The 22,235-nt window shown below is 43.3% G+C and overlaps 1 protein-coding gene across 1 annotated transcript; it reads left to right on the top strand.

Moving 5' to 3' along the window:
• The first annotated feature begins 998 nt into the window (after positions 1-998).
• SCG2 (secretogranin II) lies at positions 999-6,788 on the top strand. Its single transcript, XM_088479273.1, has 2 exons — positions 999-1,103; positions 3,073-6,788. The coding sequence occupies exon 2, from the start codon at positions 3,088-3,090 to the stop codon at positions 4,909-4,911; it is 1,824 nt and encodes a 607-aa protein (XP_088335399.1). The 5' UTR covers positions 999-1,103; positions 3,073-3,087; the 3' UTR covers positions 4,912-6,788.
• The last annotated feature ends 15,447 nt before the right edge of the window (positions 6,789-22,235 follow it).

Here is a 22,235-nt window from a genome sequence, read left to right as displayed (position 1 = left end):
CCCACTGACATCAGCAATGATGTCAGTGGGGCCGCCCCCAAACGGCAGGCGTTCCGACTGGAACGCCTCCGTTTGGCCGGGCCCGCCCCCGGCCCACCCAGCAAACGGGGCGAACTGTCACTCAACATCGACAGCTCGCACCGTCTGCTAAGGGACCCCTAACGACGTAGCGCCCGTCGTTAGCTGGGTCTCGAGCATGCGCACGACGGAGCCGGCTCCGTCGTGCGCATGCGCTGTGGGCAACATCGGGTTGGTTGTGAGCGCTTAGCGCTCACGACCGACTCTGAATGCGCTCCTAAGTTCCTGCTGAAATATAGCACTGATTGAATGTATATCTTTAGCAAAGTATAATTCGCATGTGTCCCGAATTAAAGGGATGATATGGCAAGCCTACTCAGTGCCATAGAATGGGCAGCAATGACTGGGGATTAGAAGGATCTTATGAATCTGAGATCGGAACAGATTTCATCCTCTTGTCACGACCATCGTCGGTCCTCTTGTCACAACGGTCATAGTGTAAGCAGCACCAGTGAGAAGGGTAATGCTGCACTTGCAGGAGGTGAATGGACATTTTCATTCACAAAGTACACAACGTATAGTGTGAGTCTCACCATTCTCTCCTCTGTGGAATTACTAGGTAACGGCCACATCACTGTGCCTGCACTCCTTGTGCAGTCATACAATATAACATTAACCCATGCACTGCCTGCATACATGTGATTTACTGACATATAGCACCATCCAAGCCGAGCAACATGTCTAATAACATAGGCTAATACAGAATAGAAATAAAGGAATTAATACACCATGTCCTAATCAGTATATTATGAATACAATAACTCGTACAATAATATATTTGGCATGCCTGCTATAGTGCTATGCCTTACGCCAATCTCAGTTCCTCACACAGCTAACAGGCAGGAGAAGGGTTAACCGCGGCCGCTGCTAGTCTCTCCCCGGTGCTCTGTGCACACACTGACGTCAGGCATCACATGACTCGCCCTATTAAGCATTGGGAGCTGTTCTGGTGCTGAAACCAATATCTCCGTCCTAAGAGGAAGCTACAGCATGATCAGCCTGCAATCCTCTGTTTGAGCACACAGGTAGGGTGTAGTTTATTTACCGTATCTTCTGTGAGTATGTGCATGAGGATCAGTGTGTTACAGAAACTTACAGCACCCCACCCAAGAAATAGCACAACTGCTATCAGTATACTTCACTTTTTCCAATATCTATCTATCTATCTATCTATCTATCTATCTATCTATCTATCTATCTATCTATCTATTTACTCATCCATCCACCTATCTACCTACCTACCTAACAGGTAGGTATTTAGTACCTATTTGTAGTATCTATCTAATCTATCTATCTATCTATCTGTCTGTCTGTCTGTCTGTCTGTCTGTCTGTCTATCTATCTATCTAGTCATTCCCTTCCTCATCTGAATTACTGTGTTATAAGTGTGGGTGGTGTTCCATGTATTGCCTGTTGCTATGCTGTATAAGTTACTCAGCAACAGACAATGGCAATCTGTTAGTGTGATGGACCCAACAGAGTACCGTAATGTTTTCATATGTTGAGAATAAAAATGGCAATGTTCATAAAACAAGTATAACTAGACTGAGATCACAGACACAGATAATTAGTGGTAGTGTTGGATTGGTCATCTGGTTTTCATATACAAACAGTTGTACATAATACAGTGAGTATATAATCATTAAGATAAATATATAAACTGCTAAACTCAATTATGGCAGCTGTCTATTTAGTATTTAACTATATCCATAACTGGGGTCAATGTAAAACATTCCTGTCATTCTGCTACATGCAAGCAATGCTAATATTATGTGAGAAGTAAGCAGTGCTCAATTATATATTCTATGTAATATAATATATATATATATATATATATATATATACTCTATATATAAAAGCAAAATCCTAAGAGCACATTAGCAGACATTTACAACAAATGCGATTTTATCTCACATATACAATACATCTGACATTACATGAATAACATGTAAGTTGTTATTGTTATTAAGTAATAAATGTTTCTGTAATTCTGAGTTCATTAACAGGAAACTAAACATTACAAATGTTTGATGACAGATTTAAGCCACCTGGTTCATCTACTGTAGTCTAGTCATTTAATTCTCAGACCTGTGCATTGCAATAATGTTATAAATTATTTGTCTTCCATCATTTTTAGTACATGTGTACATCTACTTATGTGATAATATATTTTATGTAATAACATAAGCATTATGTAGACAACACAGTAGGAGCTATGCAACCTACGGACCTCCAGCCACTGTGATAGTAAAAGTCATTAGACTTATTTCCACCATAGCTGATTCACTGTAGGTTGTCTAAGCCAGATTTAGGTCCTACATTATTATTATTAATACACCTTTGGTATTATTGGTCATCGCATGAGTAGGGTCTGTATTGTAATAACCAGATTTCAAGATAATCCTGGTACCAGTGGTGGTAGTTGCAGACAGTGACGTGCAGGAAAGTAACCTTTCTCTCTAAGATTTATCATTTGCCTTTCATCCGCTGCTGGCATTTTGTCTTCATGTAAATTATCCTAGCCCTATAAGTGTTTCTGGCTCTGTTAATAAATGATTGAAAATGTTTAGTAGGTGAAAGCTCGGACTGCAGTTGTCTTTGATTACGTTTCTTTACTCGTGCGTCATATAAACCTAAATCCAAGGCAAAAGTTATTTAGAGTAACCCGCAGTCTATAAATATAACACATTAACTGCCTTGCTATAAGTAGATTGAGCTTTCATAGACAGAGATCAGTCACTGACATAGATTCATTAAGTATGGTTTAATGATTTAGAGCAACACTAAAACAGCCCTTTAAATCAAAAATTAAACTTTGTGACCATTTGTTATTCACATCTTGTAATTCTAATGTTATATACTGCAGTCATCATTTATTCTATGACATTCTAGTGACACGTTTAATTTAAAGAGTGATGATTTATTTCCCTGTTTGTAATGTTTGCAGTGTATTTTAGTCTGTGCTACATATTCATCTTCATTTCTTTTTTTTAGGTAATATTGATAAACATGGCATCTCCAAGGAACTGTTGTCTTGCAAGATGCTTATCTTTGTGCGTTTTAATTCTACTAATGTCCTTTGCTGATGCTGCACCATTTCAATATTACCAAGTGCCACAACAAGATCAAGAGTACAGAATGAAGAGTTTACAAAGACTGCCAAGTCCAGATATGCTGAAGGCACTGGAGTACATTGAGAACCTCAGGAAGCAAGCAATTAGACCTGAGAGCCTCCCTGATTATAGTTCCTATCAAGGGGCACCGTTCCTTTCAGAACAGAAAGATGCACAGACCCTTTCACCAGACAGTGCCAAATCTCTCCCCACTGATGATGAAGCTGAGTGGATGAGAGCAATGTTGGAAGCCTTGATGCAAGCAGAAAAAGAGGGCAAGGCAACTCCACAAGACAAAAGCAAATCATACGGCAACATACCGCCTGAGTTAATTGAAGATTATGACTCAAATAAATGGTTTGAGAAAAGACCCAAAACTGGTAAGCTTCCTTCAAGATTATATGATGACTATTCTCGGGACAATCCACTGAAACGCACAAATGAAATTGTGGAAGGCCAGTATACGCCTCAAAGTCTAGCTACATTACAGTCTGTCTTCCAGGAACTGGGGAAATTAAAAGGCCAAGCCAACCATAAACGAGATAGGTTAGATGAAGACCAAAAGCTTTATAAGGATGATGAAGATGACATGTATAAAGCTAACAACATTGCTTATGAGGATGTAGCGGGAGGAGAAGACTGGAATCCTATTGAGGAGAAAGTTGAAAGTCAAACTCAAGAAGAGTTAAAGGAGAGTAAGGAAGAGGTGGAAAAAACAGATGAGATGGAGGAGGAGATGAAAAGATCTGGATTATTGGGTTTACAGGATGAGGAACCTGAGAAAGACAATAAAGAGCAAGAATCTGAAAACTTGTCAAAATTGATTAATTCATACTTAAGGTTGTGGGTGAACAGAATGAAAATGGATAAACAGAACACAGAAAAGCGCTCTCTAAAATTCTCAGGAAAAGACCTTGACCCAGAAGCTATTTATCAGTTGATAGATATATCTAGAAACTTACAAATACCCCCTGAGGATCTTATTGACATGCTGAGGGACGAAGATGGCAGGAAGTTTTCAGGGAGGTTGGAATCTGAAAAGGAGGCTGAAGTACCTGATGATCTGGATGAGGTTTCAGAAACTATGTCTGATAAAGTGGATGTAATAAAAAGCAAACAGGCATTTGTAAAGCAACCCTCAGCTGCTGGTCTGCCTAATGGCCCTGAAGATCTTACAGTGGAAGACATGATGAACTTAATGGGAGCCGATAAGTTGCCAAATCAGAAACATCCCTTCCTGAATCGATTTAACCAAAATAGTGGGTTTTCAAGGCCCTACCTGGTGCCTCGTAAATCAAAAGAACACAAAGTCGCTTGGCCGAATGACTTAGACAAGAGGCAAATTGAGTATGAGCCTAGGTCTGAAAAGGAGGAAGATTTGACAGATTATGTAGCTAAGATGCTATCTAAATATCCAGAGCTTCTGGGCAACAACCAAAATAAAAGGCTACCTGCCCTTTACCCACAGGGTGACATTCAGGAGCTTGAAAAGCAATATGAGAAGGCTTTAAGGGGATATATGAACATGAGAGGTTACCAGGATTTAGAGGCAGTGCCCAATGGTAACCGACGGCTGTCCTTGACCAGGGAAAACGACGACACACAGAACAAGCAGTATATAGATGAGGACATGCTAATGAAGGTCTTGGAGTACGTGAACCAAGAGAAAGCAGACAAAGCAAGAGATCCCAGTGTTAAAAGATCTATGGAAAATATGTAACTTATTTTGTGTTACCCAATTTCATCATTATCTTTTTTTCTCTATTTTTTTACTTTTTGGCTTTGATTTAGGTAGACTGAGCTAAGGTTCCTCTTCCACTAATGGGAATGATCTTCTAATGACCCAGCTGCAGGATAAAACTAACATTATTGCTTTAGATTCATCTTGACATTTAGATTGATGTTTGTATCCATTGAATGCTTTCATTATTTCTGGAAATTGAAGGAATATTACCTGAGATTGGAGATGTCACTTAAAAGTCTATACGAATCTGAACATTTTAGTTTATGTGCATAATTCTGAAGTTTCTAAATGCTTAGCAAATTCATTGAGACATTTATTATTATTTATTCTCTTTTTTTCGCTGACGTACTTTAAATTACAAATTGTACGAAATTTACATGATATCTTCTTGTACTATAAAAGTAATGTTAATTAACAGGTCTTGTGGGTAAGAGAGCATGCTTCTTTGGTCATGAACTAAAGCGCTGCAGTAATTACTTAAAACAACATTATACAAAGTCAGTATGACTGTTTCAGTCCACACATTTTATTTCAGATCCACTAATTGGATACAAAAGTATATTCTCAAAACATTCTCTATAATGACCCTAATATGTCACTTGCCATTAGATAAAGCAGAGCCTAATAAATGTGACTACTAATATACTACTGTATAGTTTCTGTTAATTACAGGTGCTTTCCATGCTGTAGATGGACTGAGTTTAGTTAAAGCAGGGATGAGGAACCTCAGGCCCGGGGGCCATATAAGGCCTCCAGAATCGTTTGGTTTGGCCCTCTGAGCTTTTTTCTGCTAGCCTCATCTGGCTAGCAGGGTGCCTAGAATGTTACCCTGCAGCCAGAATCTATGCTGCAGTGCCGTATGGGGCGTCTTTTGGATGCTTCAGACGGTCACACCGCTGCCATAACAGCTCCCTAGAGCATCCTCAAGATGCTCTGGGCATTGATGTAATCACCAGCGATTGTGGCCCCACCCCGTGTGACATCACATGGAGGGACGTGGCCTGTACCGAGCCTGCGAATAATGTTATATATATCAAAATGGCCCTCGGCAGAAAAAAGGTCCCCCACCCCTGAGTTACAGTGTAGAGAGGACACATTTTACCTTTTTCATTTATCCAAAACATTGTTTTTTTAAGTGCTCATCTCCTGTTTATAACTATATATATATATATATATATATATATATATATATATATAATAAATTTATCACACCTTATACACAGAACATCCTGTGGCTTTGGCTGTGCTGTCATAAGAAAAATAATTTTCACTCGTCCAATACAAAGCTGAAATAAAACAAAAGTGTATAAATAAAAGTGTCCACAAACAGTACATTAGAAAAAGAGTGAGGATATTGTAAATCTAAAAAGGGGATGGTTTGCCATATCCGTGATCTGTGAAGTGGTGCAATTCAGGTATACCACATATAATTGTAACAAAGGTGTCTATGTACTAAGTCTTAAGGTGCCCACACACATAGTGATTTTTTTCCCGATCTGGCCGATTCCGACACACTGGAATGACAGATCACGATCACGATGCGATGCACGCCCCCGCAGGTCTCACATTCAGTATGGCAGATCTGACAATCTAGGACACAATGCACTATAAAAAAGTCTGGCTGCAGGAGATCGTATGAAGATTGGACAGCATATCGTGTGCATGGTATACGTTTAGGAAGCCGGCGGATGGAATGCCGACCCCCGGCTTCCAGACATTGTTATCCCGAATAGGGACGAATGACAGGCGAATAAATCTAGACGCCTGTCATTTGACCAACGTCGGGAGACCGGCGCCCGGTATCCCGATCGAGCGGATGCCGCGCGTCGCAGAGGATAGCCGCGTGGGGTGGGGGGAGGGTTAGGTTTAGGGTTCCCGGGGGGAACTTAGGGTTAGGCACCCCCCCGGGAGGTTAGGGTGGGCTAGGGGGAGGGAGGGTTAGGGTTAGGCACCCCCAGGGGAGGTTAGGGTTAGACACCCCCCGGGGGACTTAGGTTTAGGCGGCGGGGAAGGGGGGTTAGGTTTAGGCACTTAGAGGGGGGATTAGGGTTAGGCACAGGGGGGAAAGGTTAGGGTTAGGCACCCTAAAGGAGGGTTAGGGTTAGAGGGTAGATTAGGTTAGTGAATACTTACCTTGGGGTCCAGCGGTAATTCATACCGATTTCCGTGTGCTGATCTGCCAGGGAGAATTTCGAGGGAAATCGGACACATCGTTGGATCGTAAGTATATTGGTATGTGTGTGGGCACCTTTAGAGAGAGATAAAGTGGATAGGGATAAAGTACCAACCAATCAGCTCCTAACTGTCATTTTTACAACACAGTCTGTAAAGTTGCAGTTAGGAGCTGGTTGATTAGTACTCTCTCTCTATCCACTTTCTCTCTCTCCGAGGCTTAGCACAAGAGACCCCTAAGGGTACATTATCATATACAAATAACAGGAAGGTGCTCTGCGCTCTACATTTATCCTTAGTGGAGCATCTTCACCTGGGCTCTTAAATATCATCCACTTTGCTTAGACCTTTCATGTATTCACTTCCTCCCAGGGCTGCTATGTCGTATCAGTTAGTGGAATGTCATCAACCATAGCTACTAAGGCACAGACACAGTAACACATCTGCTTGAAGAGATAATGGGAATACAGCACAATGTATTCTATAGACCACACGATTCCTACTTCCACTGCCCAAACTCCTGGCACTTGCCAACGTTATGGCTCCTGTCTCGCGATTTATTTATTTTTTTATCATTGAACTATTTTGTTACTGTTTGTTGTGTATTGTGTAGTACTGTAAAAAACAAAACAAAACAAAAAATAAAGCATTCTGTATATTTAAAGCATTTTTTTTGCAAATCATCACGTTCATAATTGGGTAACGCCTATTTGCCACGAGGGTGAGATCTTTTTTTATACAGAGTTTTCACAGCTGTTAGTCAAATCTCGGGAATCTACTCAGTGAAGGGAACCAAGATATAAACTAGGTTGGGTAAATTCTTTGTCTACTCGAGTTTGTAAATTCAAATACTTTAACCTTGCAGACACCCAAAAATACCTAGCATTTGGTAGAAGTGGCACTAAGCTAAAAAAACAAACAAAAATATTTTGATAAGGGCATAGCAAAATATTTTCACTATTGTGGAAATGTCGTTTAAATAAGCAAGACAAAAGTTACCATATATTAATCAAATCTGTTACACAGTTTCCAAGTTGAAGATTTGAAAGTCTTTGGTGACAACAGCTTTACAAAAGTTTAACTAATGAAAAATAAAGAATTAAAAGGTTTTGCTTTTTGTTACCGTTTCAATAAGCATAGGGTTACCAGACACAGATGTAGCTGTACCAAACTTTCTAAAGAGGAGAGGTGGAAAAGATACCCATAGCACCACCTATAATATTTTTCAGGACATGTACTTGGGTTTCCTTTGTTCTTCAGAGATCTACGTGTAGCTGTTTTTGTCTTTCATTCTTCTTCCCTAAAACTGCTATTTTCATTTAAAACTGCCAGCAACTGCGTTAAGTACCCTAAAGGAGGGTAAGGGTTAGGGTAAGGGGTAGGGTTAGGGGTACTTACCTAAATTAGCGATCAGGATCTTCACCCCTGCCGGGCTTCCGCTGTCGGGATTACATACTGATTCCTCCCTATACAATACCCTGATAAAATCCAATCACAGAAACAGTGAATTAACATATTTATCACTAGGCCTATATTAATTAGAGTACAGTTTAGTAGCATTAATAACAGATAATAAGAAACCATGGTATAAAACAATTCACAAATAAATGGTTGCATACCAGCTACAGGTCACATTTACCTCATTCAGCTCCTGCCTGGATTCAGGCAGATATCTGCTTTTTTGTGATGAAGAAAGAACTAAAATATATACACCATACTTTGCATATTATAATTTATAACACATACAATATTGTTACTGCTACAATACAGGTATAGTAGTAATAGTACTACAGCAATGATTAATAATAATAATCTGCTTCCTAGGAAGCCTTTATGCCGTAGATAACAGTATATGCTTGTTAGATCCTGAGCCATGCCAGGCTAGCAATTCTGTGGTTTCTTTAGCTCCTCTGAAACCTGTATGTGCATTTATTTGCCTGCATTTCAGTCAAGACCTTCTACTCTGACTCTTAAGAATTAATGTCTTTGACCCCTGTACTTGACTTTAATTAAATATTCTTATTAGATATACAATTATGTCGTTATTTAAATCTCCATGGCCCCTGTGTAGACTACCCAAGCTCAGTTGGTCAGATTCTTGTTGGAAAATCAGCAACAATCATGACAAAAAGAAAATCTTCATTAACAATGAAAGGGTACCATGAAACAAAAATGCAATTTAGAATTGAGTTTTAGACTGGATTTTGACTGCATTATGCAAATTACAGGACATCTGCACTCTGTTGCATATTCTATCATAAAGATCCAAATCAAAATACCATCTACAATAGAGAACTGGAAGCAGCTGCACAAGATCACTAAAACACTGAGGCAATGAGGCTGAATTACAGGTGATGCTTCCCGTGCAAACTCCAAATATTCAGTGAAACTTAACCACCGAAGAAGGATTGGCTATACTGGAGAAGTTGGAATTGAGCAGGTCTTCTTCTCATCTACTTCAAACACAAAGGTAGCCTCTAGCCCCAGAGCAATCCCCATGCCTTCCTCAATTATTACTTTCCTCTGGGCCTCTCCCTCCAAATTGTTTCAACATGGATGAAAACAGTTACGCATTTTCTAAGCTATTTTGTGAGACTGGGTGATGTCCTCCTTTTTTTGGCTTACCAGGAGACCTTTGGACTCACTATGGTGCAGTTTCATGTACAGTAATTGCAGATTAGTTACTGTGCAGTCAGAGTTCACCACTCCAGTAGGTCCCTTGCTTGCTTCTGCTGAGACCTTCTATCAGCTTCATATACAGTAGCTCTATTATACCCATTTTCCACTGCTGCAATAACCCAGATTATTGCTGGGTTTTGCCGGGTAGCGGCTCAGTGGAGTAGGGTGCCTGAAACAAAACATGGGTCAAGTGACCTGGGAATCCAACCCAGGTAGCTACCAGGGTTGGACCCAGGATGGACCTGGGTAATGGTGCAGTGTAAATGGCACGACACGGGTTATGCGACCTGGGTCATGCCTAAAATTAGCTGATTGGTAGCTGTGGAGCAGTCACCTCCCACTTTTTATGACCTCACAAGTTTAGCAGGGCAGGGACAGGTTCAATGTGAACAGGGCTGACCCAGGAATAACCCGAATCGAAGGTGCAGTGTAAACGGGGTCTGACCTGGGTTGGAACCATGTCCAAAACCCCAGGTCAGACCCGAGTTATTGGTGGAAAATGGGTATAATTCAGAAAAGCTGAGGATGAGCCGCATAAATCGTAAATGAGAGTCTGAGACATTAGACTTCAATGACTGCTCAGATATCGTGAAAGAGGTTGCAAAGTCATTCACTATAAACAGAATGTTTATAAACTGATTTTTAGACTGGTCTATTTCAGATAGTATCATTTCCCAGCAAGACCAAATTATTTTTCCTGGCTCATCTCATTTGTGAGAAGGAACTGTGATCAGAGGTGATCTGGTGGAGCTACTCCAAACTTCAACCCCTGTGAACTGAGGTCAGGAACTTCAGCACCTCCATCTCTTGTTTTGTCGTTCCCCCAGATCACAAAAACAACCTGCTAGCTTTGCCATTCCTAGATGTCACTAAACACTCACACAAATTAATCGGGCACATTCTCAGCATATCTTCATTGCATCCCAATTGATGACTTTAACAAAATGTTTTCCAAATTGCAGACCCTCCAACATGACCCCTTCCACCCAGTACAAAATGCTCTGCTCCTGGACTTCCTTCTTAATTGATGATTGCAGCCACCTGTGGTGAAACACCTGTCTAATCTTTTACCTAACTCAACACAGGTGGCTGCAATCATTAATTAAGAGAGAAGTCCAGTGAGTGGAAGGGGTTATTTTAGAGCAGGGGTTCTCAAACTTGGTCCTCAGGACCCCACACAGTTCACATTTTGCAGGTCACCCAGCAGGTGCACAGGTGTATTCATTACTCAATGACACATTTTAAAAGATCCACAGGTGGAGCTAATTATTTCACTTGTGATTCTGTGAGACCTGGAAAACATGCACTGTTTGGGGTCCTGAGGACCGAGTTTGAGAACCTGTGTGTTAGAGGGTAGGAAATGTAGCTACAGTGTACACTATTGTCAATGTGTTCTCAGTATCTCATGTCCAGAGCCGTAACTAGACTTTTTGGTGCCCTGTGCCACAAAGAGCATTGGCGCCCCCCTCATTTTTCAAAGGGACATAATGCACCCAAAAAAGGGCTAGGGCTTCATGGGGAAAGGCCAGGGATGAGATAGGAGAGGCTGGGGATGAAATAAGAGGAATCTACAAGCAAGAATGATAATAAACAGATATTTCACAGGCCCAAACAGTGCCCCCTGACCTGTGATGCCCTGTGCGATGGCACCAGCCGCACTACCCTAGCTACGGCCCTGCTCATGTCCATCAGACCCTGATAATGCTTCTGTGTGTGTGGCAGACAAAGTGTTAAGATGTACACTTAAACGGCCAACAGCCTGCGTCAGCTGCCTCATATTAAAGTCCAATCATTCTCAGGCAGAGCAACAACATTATGACTAATGCCTGAGTCATTCTGCAGCACTGGGGAATTATTCATAGTTTCATGGTTGAGAGGTTCTGCCCTATTTATATACAGGGGCTTGCAGCTGGCTAATGTAATATGTATACAATTGGTTATAATCAAATCAGCACTCTTATATGTATAATTTCCCAATCATGTAAGGCAATGCTTTGATTTTTAGCACTATGCATATGCAATATAATGGTTGCATAGAATGTCAGCCCTGCAGGAGTGAAATAATTTGTATGCCTGTGCAGATAAATGGCCATAATAGAGATCAAGGGACTCAGGGCCTAATTCTGCAAGGATTGCAACTGCAATTACGTACACAATCAGCTGATTGTTGCGATCTGCGCATGCATATGCAAATCTGTGCACTTGCGCGAACCGGCCACTGCGATCGCAGTAACTACGCAGACCATCGCAGAATGATTGACAGGGAGTGCCGTTTGGGGGTGGTGATGGTGGGTGGTCGGTGAAACGCAGGCGTGCTTGTGTGTTTGAATGCCGTTCACAAGTACCTTCCCCTGTTACCCACTCACAAACGGCGCTATCTGTCACTCAAAGCAGCAACCTCATAGAGGCTAACGAGCAACCAAAATCAGATCGCAAAGACTGGCTTGCGCACGCGCACTGCGAATTATACGCATGCGCAAACGGGCGAAAATCGCTCAGAGTGAGCGCGCGCAACTTAGCGACCGGGTCTGAATCAGGTACAGTGTGTGTAATCGCAGCCGCGATCCGTAGTGAATCAGGCCCTCATTTAGAGTTGTAAACAATTATACCCCTTTCACATTGCAATGCCGGGTGGCACCCAGGATTTTGTTCACGGGTCCATCTCATGTGCAACCCGGCATCACCCTGTGTTACCCGTTCACACTGCATCGTGAGCCGGGTTGAACCTGTGTTCAACCCTGCTCGACCCGGGTTATTTCAACCTGGCTCTTTCACACTGCACAGTAACCCGGGTTGCTGCGCATTCACGTGCAATAACCCAGGTTATTGCTGGCAGTGTGAAAGGGGTATTATATGTACAATTTTGCACCTTGGCAAAACTATGGGGATGGAACATTGGGCCTGATTCAGACCCACTCGCGAGCGGCTGTCCGCTCGCAAGTGGGTCGATGTTCTGCACTGAGCATGCGCACGACGGAGGGAGCTCCGTCGTGCGCATGCGCCAGACGCGACGAGCGAAGGATTTTCCTTCGCTCGTAGTGTCTCTTCAAAGGGGGCGTGCTGTCGATGTTGACTGACAGCACGCCCCCTTTGGTGGGCGTGCCGGGGGCGTGCCTCCCTGCCGGGGGCGTTCCCACGGGAACGCCTCCCGTCAGAAGCCGGCCCACTGACATCACTAGTGATGTCAGTGGGAGTGATTTTGGCTCTGATAGAGCCAAAATCACTGCGGAGCTTGCGGTTGAAAACCTCAACCGCAGGCTCCGGCTCGCAGTTTCGATTGTCGCGATGGTCACGACCATCGCGGCCATCAAAATGCACGCTCGTATAGGCTGTGGGTGGTGACCCACAGCTATACGAGCGTCCAGGAGGACGCTCCATTTTTATGGAGGGCGGCCCTCATTCAGAGTGTGCGCTCTGCTCAGAGCGTACGGCTCTGAATGAGGGCCATTGTTGGTTGCAATCCCAAATCACAGGCATAATTTGAATTCATTAAAAGAAAAATAAATGTGATTTTATTTAAAGTGGCAACAATCTTAAGATGTATGCTGCTAGACATCGGTCCCATATTTGCCTGGTTTATGCCAGGCATACAACACATATACTTATGTATGTAAGTATCTGCAGACTTTACTGTTACTGTGGTGCATCACAAAAGTGTGGAAGTTCTAGCTATATGATAATTGAGCTCCAGTCTTGCTTCACCGTTCAACAGAATGGCCAATTTACACTATACGTATCTGTAAATTCTGCATTTCACAGACTGGAGTTGCAATGATGATGGTGTCAATTTATTCTCTGTGGTGTCATTTTGGTATAATAAGTTTGATAGAAGCACTGGAGAAGTCTGGGATGGCATATATGTGTGTCCCAGATTCCTTTCATATGTGTATTAAAAACCCCCTAAAAAGTCTGTTATGCCAAACAGACCAGAAGTGTCGGCTTTTGGTAAAAGCCGGATAATGGGTCCTGGGGGTGTGGATGTGAGAAGAGAGGGAGGGCTCCATCCACAGGCCATTCCAGGTGTTGGGCCTTTCAGTCTGAGAGCAGTCTGCTTAGTAGTTGCACCTGCAAGTGGTTCATATAGCTGTGTTAAGGTTTTGGTTGAGTGTCTCACATACACTGGGGAGAACAGACACTGAGGTTTGTTCAGAGACACTGTGATGTTTGAAAGTGCTGTGCTGTGTTTGTGTTTGTGGTAAGGCAGTATGCCCTGCCACTTGTAGAGAGGGAATAATCTGTCTAGTTAGTGCCCAGACGGGCTAGGATTTGTTTTTATATTTTGTTTATTTTGTTGTTTATGTTGCACAATAAAACTGGTTCCGACCAGCTTGCATGAAAACCCTGGACTGGTGTGCTGTTTCCTGGCTACTGTGTGTAAGGAGGTGTCCATCTACCCCAGGAGAGGGACCCCCTACCCCGACTATATCACAAGTGGTGGAGAATGCGGGCAGACACACGGCAAACTGCAGCAAGAGGAAAAGTTTTGCACTGAAAATGTAAAGAGACAGGCATTTGTTGTTTGGATGTCAAACTGTGTTTTATGGAATCCACAAAGGCGGCATCGGTAGATGCTTAGAGAAGCCAGGTTCCGCTTCCAACCTACACCTGAAGACAACATGGAGGACATTGTTAAGGCCTTGCTCCAAGCTATGTCAGCTCAGCAGGAAATTAACAAAATTCAGCAAGAAGCTACCAGAACTCAGCAGGTCACCATAGAGGAAACCCGCCAGGCCTTAAAAGAGCTGGTACAACAGCTAGTAGTCCGGTCTGGAGATGCTTCCCCTGCTCTTCCAACTAACACTCACACCATATGGGTCAGTCACTTTCTGCAAAAGATGACCCAGATTGATGATGTGGAAGCATATCTTACGGCCTTTGAAAGAACCGCGGAAAGAGAGAATTGGCCTAAAGAGCAGTGGGCAAGTGTCGTGGCACCCTTCTTGTCTGGAGAACCTCAGAAAGCATACTATGACTTGTGCCTGGCTGATGCAAAAGACTATGTTAAACTGAAACAGGAAATCGTAACTCGATTGGGAGTCACAGTATTTGTTTGCGCCCAACAAGTCCACCGCTGGGAGTTCCAAACAGAAAAGCCTCCACGCTCGCAAATGCATGAACTCGTCCATCTTACCACAAAATGGCTGCAGCCAGAGACTCTAACAGGACCACAGATCGTGGAAAGGGTTGTTATGGATTGATATCTGCAGTCTCTATCTGCAACTCTGCGCAAGTGGGTGAGCCATGCAGACCCTAAAACAGCAGACCAATTGGTTGAACTGGTGGAGAGGTATGTGGCGGCTGAGGAACTACTGAGTGTGCCCCACCGAGCCCCGATTCTGCAATGGCGATCTCCCGTGATCATTGGTAAGACTGTTCCAGGAACATGTTACTGCAGAGGTGAACATAGAAACACAATGTGGTTCCGCGATAGTCTCTGTGGGTTTGGTGCATGGCTTGATGTATGATGCAATATTGGGGAGAGACTTTGCTCACTTCTGGAAGTTGTGGGAAAGCCAAATTTTAACAGAAGTAAATAACCCCGACCCATTTGAGAAGGTTACTAATGCAGTAGCAGAGGGAGTTTCTTCAGAGTCTGAGATGTTCCCCTTTTTTAGCACGATTAGTGAACCAGAAAGTGCTGAGTATGATGGTGGCTCACGAAGTGATGTGCCTCCTACTGAGATGGGAAGTGTTATTGAGCCAGTCAATCATCTGCTTGATCTTGAAGTCAGAAAAGAGATCTTTGTGGTGGAACAGTTAAATGACCCAACTCTGGTAAAAGCCAGGGAAAATGTAAAAGTAATTGATGGTACATCCGTAGACCCTGATAGTCCATTGTCATATCGTCACATGGTGCTACGCCACGATTTTTTGTATCAGGTGACTAAGAAAGGGGAAGATATTGTGGAACAATTAGTAGTTCCAAAGGTATATAGAAGAAAAGTGTTAGACCTGGCTCATGGTCACATAACTGCAGGTCACCTAGGGGTAGAAAAAAACACTGAGCAAATTTTACAGAGGTTTTTCTGGCCTGGGGTCCATAAAGAGGTTTCTGACTATTGTGCATCCTGCCCTGAATGTCAATATAATGCTCCAAGACCGCATTTTAAAAGTCCACTTGTCCCATTACCCATTATTGTGGTTCCATTTGAAAGAATAGCTATGGATTTGGTGGGACCATTAATGAAGTCTGCCCGGGGCCATCAATATATTCTGGTGATAATGGATTATGCTACCAGGTACCCGTAAGCGATACCATTGTGCAATATGTCAACAAAGACCATTGCTAGAGAATTAGTCCATGTCTTTAGCAGGTTGGGAATACCTAAGGAAATAATGACTGACCAAGGTACCCCATTTATGTCAAAAATCATGAAAGAGTTATGCTGCCTGTTTAAAATTGATCAGTTAAGAACTTCTGTGTATCACCCCCAACTCATGGGTTAGTGGCGAGGTTTAACAAAACTTTAAAACACATGCTAAGAAAAGTAGTGGACAAAGATGGTAGAGATTGGGATTACTTATTGCCTTATTTGTTGTTGGCCATAAGAGAGGTTCCTCAATCCTCCACCGGGTTTTCACCTATCGATTTGTTGTATGGGAGACACCCAAGGGGATTACTGGTGTCGAAGTTGGATAATTGGCTGAGACAAGACCAGCTTAAAATTAGATCATAAAGACGCCATCTTGCGACTGGCCGCAAGACGCCATTTTAGAAAATTAGATCGCAAGACGCCATTTTTCGAATGGCCGCCCAAGCGCCATTTTAGGTAATCTCACACTCAAGTACATATGGCGATATTACTATTAGCATCATGCGATTGCATCTTACACCATTTCTCATACACACATAAATACGCACAATTGCGCTGTTAACTAGTCGCATATTAGCGAATGCATAAGATCCTGTATGAAAACGCTGTTTGTTAACTTCATGTGCACGCATCTGCCCCAAGTTAACTAGCGTCTTTATATCAAACCCCAAATACTTACACAGTACATATTCACATAAAAGGTCTCATAAGCTTTAAAGTATAAGATTCAAGTTTGTTCATTTATTATAATTGCTGTGAAATAAAGGTTATTTGGTAGCTAAGGTTTAATACATGATAAGTAAGTCATGTTTGATATTATACTGATCTGCACTCTTTCAACAGCATTCTGGTATCGTCAATGTGAAGATCGCAACATGCATTCTAAACTTATGGACCACAGAGACTTAAAGCACCGAAATGTACATTATATGACCAACTGTTAGGATGTGCATGAGGCAGGAAACCAGAGACAACCAGTTGTTAGAGGCTGGACTGTGTCTATTTGAATAAACCTGTTAAATGCTCTGCAACAGATGCATCCTCCTTGGGAACCAATGGCATCAGCGACAAGCCTCTCTATTGTGTTGTCTGTTTCTGTGAGAGTATAAACGTGTGTGTTGTGACCCCAGTCTGAGTCTTCTTGCTGAATGCTGATAGCCGTGGGTTTCTTGCTGATGCCTACGTTTGGCCCAGAAGCGCTGCGTATGTATAACTGTACTTGGGTCTGTATAATTCTTTGTGCTAAATTGTACTTAGATCATAGCGTGTAACTGACTGTACTATTACTTAGAATATCACTTTGTGCTTTGGAACCACAGGTTCAAGATCTGGAGTCTTTATTTATTATATGACTGCATACGCAAAATAGCGTCATCCTTAGAGGTTTATAGGCCGAATATTAGAAGGTATAGGCAGGATATTAGAAAGTATAGGCAGGAGTGTATAGAGGTTCTAATTCAATATTCTTAGTTGGGGGCTCATAGTGAAGTCACGTACCTACTCACATGGCACATACGGTTATCGATATCTCACCAAAGGGTGGAGTGGCCACATGCAGGGTTTACCTGCAACCGCTCGGTGCTGAGAAATTGCTACCCGTTTTCGTGTGAGTCAGGGACGCTGATTAGAATCCAGGGACAAGAGAGGAAAAAGTTTGTTTTCCTTTGTTGATAGAACCTTATGTTTAGAGGGGTGCCGCAGTATTGAGCACGCGGCTGAGTCGCAGTTGTGCACACAGTCAAGACGCACTTTTGTGTATGCAGCTAAAGGTTGTCATACGGTTGTGTGGTAGTCGCATTATTGTGTATGCGACTGGTCGCACAATAGCATATACGTACTTCCGGTTGGGCTGCCACGTGTTTAACCAAAGCCGTTGAGGTTTACATTTTTCAATTGTTAGCAATATCTGGGTTAACGTGTATTTTTCTGCGCAGGAAAAAAGTGTGTAACAGTGAGTATTTTTTGGTAGGGGTAACTTGTTCCCTAAACTTAGAGGTACCGTATGACCTTTAAGGGCTAAGTGCTTGCCGCTCGGTAAGCAGCTTACTGTTCTATACACAGTAGCAGGTGTACATGTTGTCTTTGTTGTAGAGAGGTGCGTGGAAGTAGCCGACTTAAACTTCCATAGGTGTGGAAGTTGTCTTCTTAAATCTTATCCGGGTGTGTGGAGTAGCCTTCTTCAAATCTTCACAGGTGTGTGGGCGGTGCCGTTTAAATCGTCCACAGGTAAGTGAAAGTATCTTCACTGTCTTTCACCAGTTTCAATCTTTATTGAAAAATGTAGGAGTTGTCTCAGAATGGGAGTCATGCAAACAATAGAGATGTTAGACAATGATGTGCTGCTAATAGAAGCGCCACTTGAATCGGCCCATCGTATTATGCATACTAAGTACGGTACTTATTCAATAAGCTATTGTGATGTATGGTTTAAAATGACGATGAAGAGTGTTAGACCGTTTCCCAGAATTGGTAGTTTTGATAAAGATGTATTAGATAATGTCCAGGACCACATCAGTCTGATGCGCTCCCGAGAGAAAAAGGTAAAATATTATGAATGTTTAAAGTTGTGGCAACATGAAGGGGATGCGTGGCTTAAAAATGCGCAAGCGACACAAACTAGCGTTGCGAGCGCATTGCCAAAGAATACATCCCCAACGCTAAACTGCAATGCGGGCGAGCCGCAAAATGACGCGCACGTGCAGCAAGGTAGCGTTGTGGAAAGTATTGCCAGCAGTTCACGCGCACCACCTCCACCTTATGTGGATGGAGGTGCAAGTACAGTTATCAAAAATACCCACAAAAATGTTACAAGCAATTTGTACCCTCTCTTAAGCAACCATAAAGAAAATGTTCATGATGTGGATGATGAGCCTATTGTAATGTCTGCCATTTCCCATACTGTACAGATGATAGATGCTGCACCACAACAATCACGAGTGGTGCCGCCATCTTCATCGATAACAGCAAGGGAAGTGCTAACACCCTCTGCACCCGTGGAGGAAGTTGTTAATACCATACGTAGCAGCAACAGATTAAACCCCCAGCCAGGTAACAAGGTCAAAGGTAGCAGCGCTGCCGGTCTGCATCCCATTTGGACAATAACCATTCCGAATGGAAATGCAGATGCGAACGGTGCAGTGCCCACAAGGGAAGTGGTAATGCATTGTCCTTGGACAAGAGCAGAACTAAATTCCATCATAAATGATTTCTCCGATCCCAAAAAGGAACTAGCCAAATGTCAAAGATTTTTGAGGAATTTGGGTAGTTCTCATGAACCAACTAATAAAGATTGGCATGTGGTATTAAGGGCCTGTCTACCACGCAATACCGACGTGACAAAATTTATCACGGATTGTGTATTGGATGGTGACGTTCCCTTAACAGACCAAGTAAACCAAGGTAACATTTCCCGCATTGTAACTCAATTGGGTATATATTTCCCAGTAGTAGATAACTGGAACAAAATTTTCACCATAGAGCAAAAGGAGAGTGAATCTGCAGAAGATTATTGCGACCAGGCTCTGCAGGCTATCACCCAGTACACTGGGTTAGAGGATATTAAAGATAGCACTCACCACAGGGGAATGATAGTTACCATACTCATGGACAGTCTTAAAGAGAACCTAAAGACCTGGGTTCAGACCTCGCAGCCTGGCTGGAGGGGAGTCACAATAGATACACTCATAAAATCTGCCATAGAACATGATAAAAACATCTCAAAAAAGAGAGAGACCCAGAGCGAAAAACTAATGGCCGTCAGTATCCAAGCTCTGGAAGGAATGCCGGTCACAGCCAACAGACACACTTGCATCTACATACACACACACCTGAACAGTTATATGCCCTCATTAATCCCATGCAACAGCAAAAACAGCTCTATTCCACTAACCCTACACAACCACAGGTCCCATACTACTCACAAACTTCATACCCCCCACAATACCCTTATCCTCCATATCCCTACCCATATCCATCACCTTTTCCACCTGCTCAAACTTCACAACAACCCATGTCTTCATCCGATCCATGAACATGTTTTAATTGTAACCAGCCAGGACATGTAAGTAGAAACTGCAGAGCAAAAAGGGTAGGACCCCCAAATCAGGGAAAACCTGCATATCCCCATAAGGGATATGCACAGAGACCAGCAAATGTCCAACAGGCACCAGCTCCAATAGTAGCCGTTAATGCTTTATTGGAGAATGGAAGCCAACGCTAGGGGTCAGGTCATACCTGTAGTCTACAGATAGTCAGGTGTACGGGAAGTACTAGGGAAGAACCGGTCATGATGGTTGATGTAGCTGGTACTAAATATCCTTTTCTTGTAGACACAGGGGCGACCAGGTCAGTGATAAAATCTCCCGTTAATTTACAGGTGACCAACGAGACAGTACCAACAATGGGTGTAACAGGTAAAGTGGAACATTATCCTTTAACAAAATCCACAGGGGTTACTATCGGGCCGCTGTATACCAGGCATTCTTTCCTTCTGGCTGCTGCGGCTCCTACTAACCTGCTGGGTAGAGATTTATGTAAGATGGGATGTGTCATTTATTGCACCCCTGATGGTGTATTTCTAGATATCCCAGAGAGAGTTGCGCATGAGGTGCGGGATATGTTGGACACTCCCCAAAGGATAATGTATCACTCCCAAATTCCAGATTCCCTTTGGACTAAGGATGGACAGGACACTGGATTAATGGCAAATGTAAGCCCCGTAATGGTAAATTTAAAAGGCGGTAGGCAAGTTCCACAAATTCCCCAGTACCCACTAAAACAGAAGGTAGAATTAGGGGTTTTTCCAATAATTGAGCGATTATTGCAACAGAAAATTTTAGTTTGTACAGCTAGTGTAGCCAACAGTCCCATCTTCCCGGTGAAGAAGAGTGGTGGGAGGGTTTATAGGCTGGTACAAGACCTTAGAGGTGTTAATAAGGTAGTAGAGAGCCAATTCCCCGTAGTGCCAAATCCAGCTGTCATTCTTATGCAGATCCCTCCAAACGCAACCCATTTCACTGTCATTGACCTCTGTTCTGCTTTCTTCTCTGTGCCTCTCCACCCTGACTGTCAGTATCTATTCGCATTTACATACAGAGGTGTACAATATACATGGACATGGTTGCCCCAAGGTTTCATAGACAGCCCCAGTATCTTCTCCCAGGCCTTGCACGACTGCTTACAATTTTTTCAACCTGCCAATGGATCTGTTCTAATTCAATATGTGGACGATTTATTGCTATGTTCTGATTTGTTTATGTCATGTGTGAATGATACTAAACTTTTGTTGCTTCATCTCTCGCATACAGGACACAAGGTGGCTAAGGATAAACTACAGCCGTGCCAATCCAGTATAAAATATTTGGGACACTGCCTAACTCAGGGGTTATGACATCTCACAAATGACAGAATACAGGCCATACAGAACATGACACTGCCGCAGAATCAACAGCAAATTCGTACCTTCTTGGGAATGTGTGGATACTGTAGAATGTGGATCTCAGGTTTTTCTATTTCGGCCTTGCCTTTACAGGACTTAGGGCCTCATTCAGAGGCGGTCGGAGGATGCAAGCGGTCACTCAGAAACTGGGCGGCCGCTTGCATCCTGACCGCCCGCCTCTGTTTCGGTTGTTAGGCTGTGGGTTAACACCCACAGCTCTAATGACCGCTCGGGTGATGGTCGCGATGGTCGTAGATTATCGCGACCATCGGGGCTTACGATGAGACCCTAGGGTAGGGTCTCCCTTGTCGTAAGCCCCGGAGAGCTTCTGGCTCTGTCAGAGCCGGAAGCTCTCCACTGACATCACTAGTGATGTCAGTGGGGCCTCCCCCAAACGGTAGGCGTTCCCATGGGAATGCCTCCGTTTGGGCTGCCACCACCCCGGCCCGCCTTCCAAACGGGGCGAGCTGTCAATCAACATCGACAGCTCGCCCCCTTTGGATCGAGACCCACGACGACCGGCGCTGTCGGTCGTAGCGGGTCTCACGCATGCACACGACGGTGCCGTCGCCGTCGTGCGCATGCTCTTTGGGGGGCCATCAACCCAGTCCGAGCGCATCCGCGCTAACGACCGGGTCTGAATGACCCCCTTAGTCTCTTCCTCAAAGCCCAATTGTGTCATACACACAGAGGAATCA

This window comes from Taudactylus pleione, unplaced genomic scaffold, assembly GCF_031769625.1.
Source record: "Taudactylus pleione unplaced genomic scaffold, aTauple2 ptg000229l, whole genome shotgun sequence".
NCBI classification, from domain to species: domain Eukaryota; kingdom Metazoa; phylum Chordata; class Amphibia; order Anura; family Myobatrachidae; genus Taudactylus; species Taudactylus pleione.
Note: the sequence above shows the minus strand (reverse complement) of the source record. Positions and strands in the feature narration are given on the sequence as shown.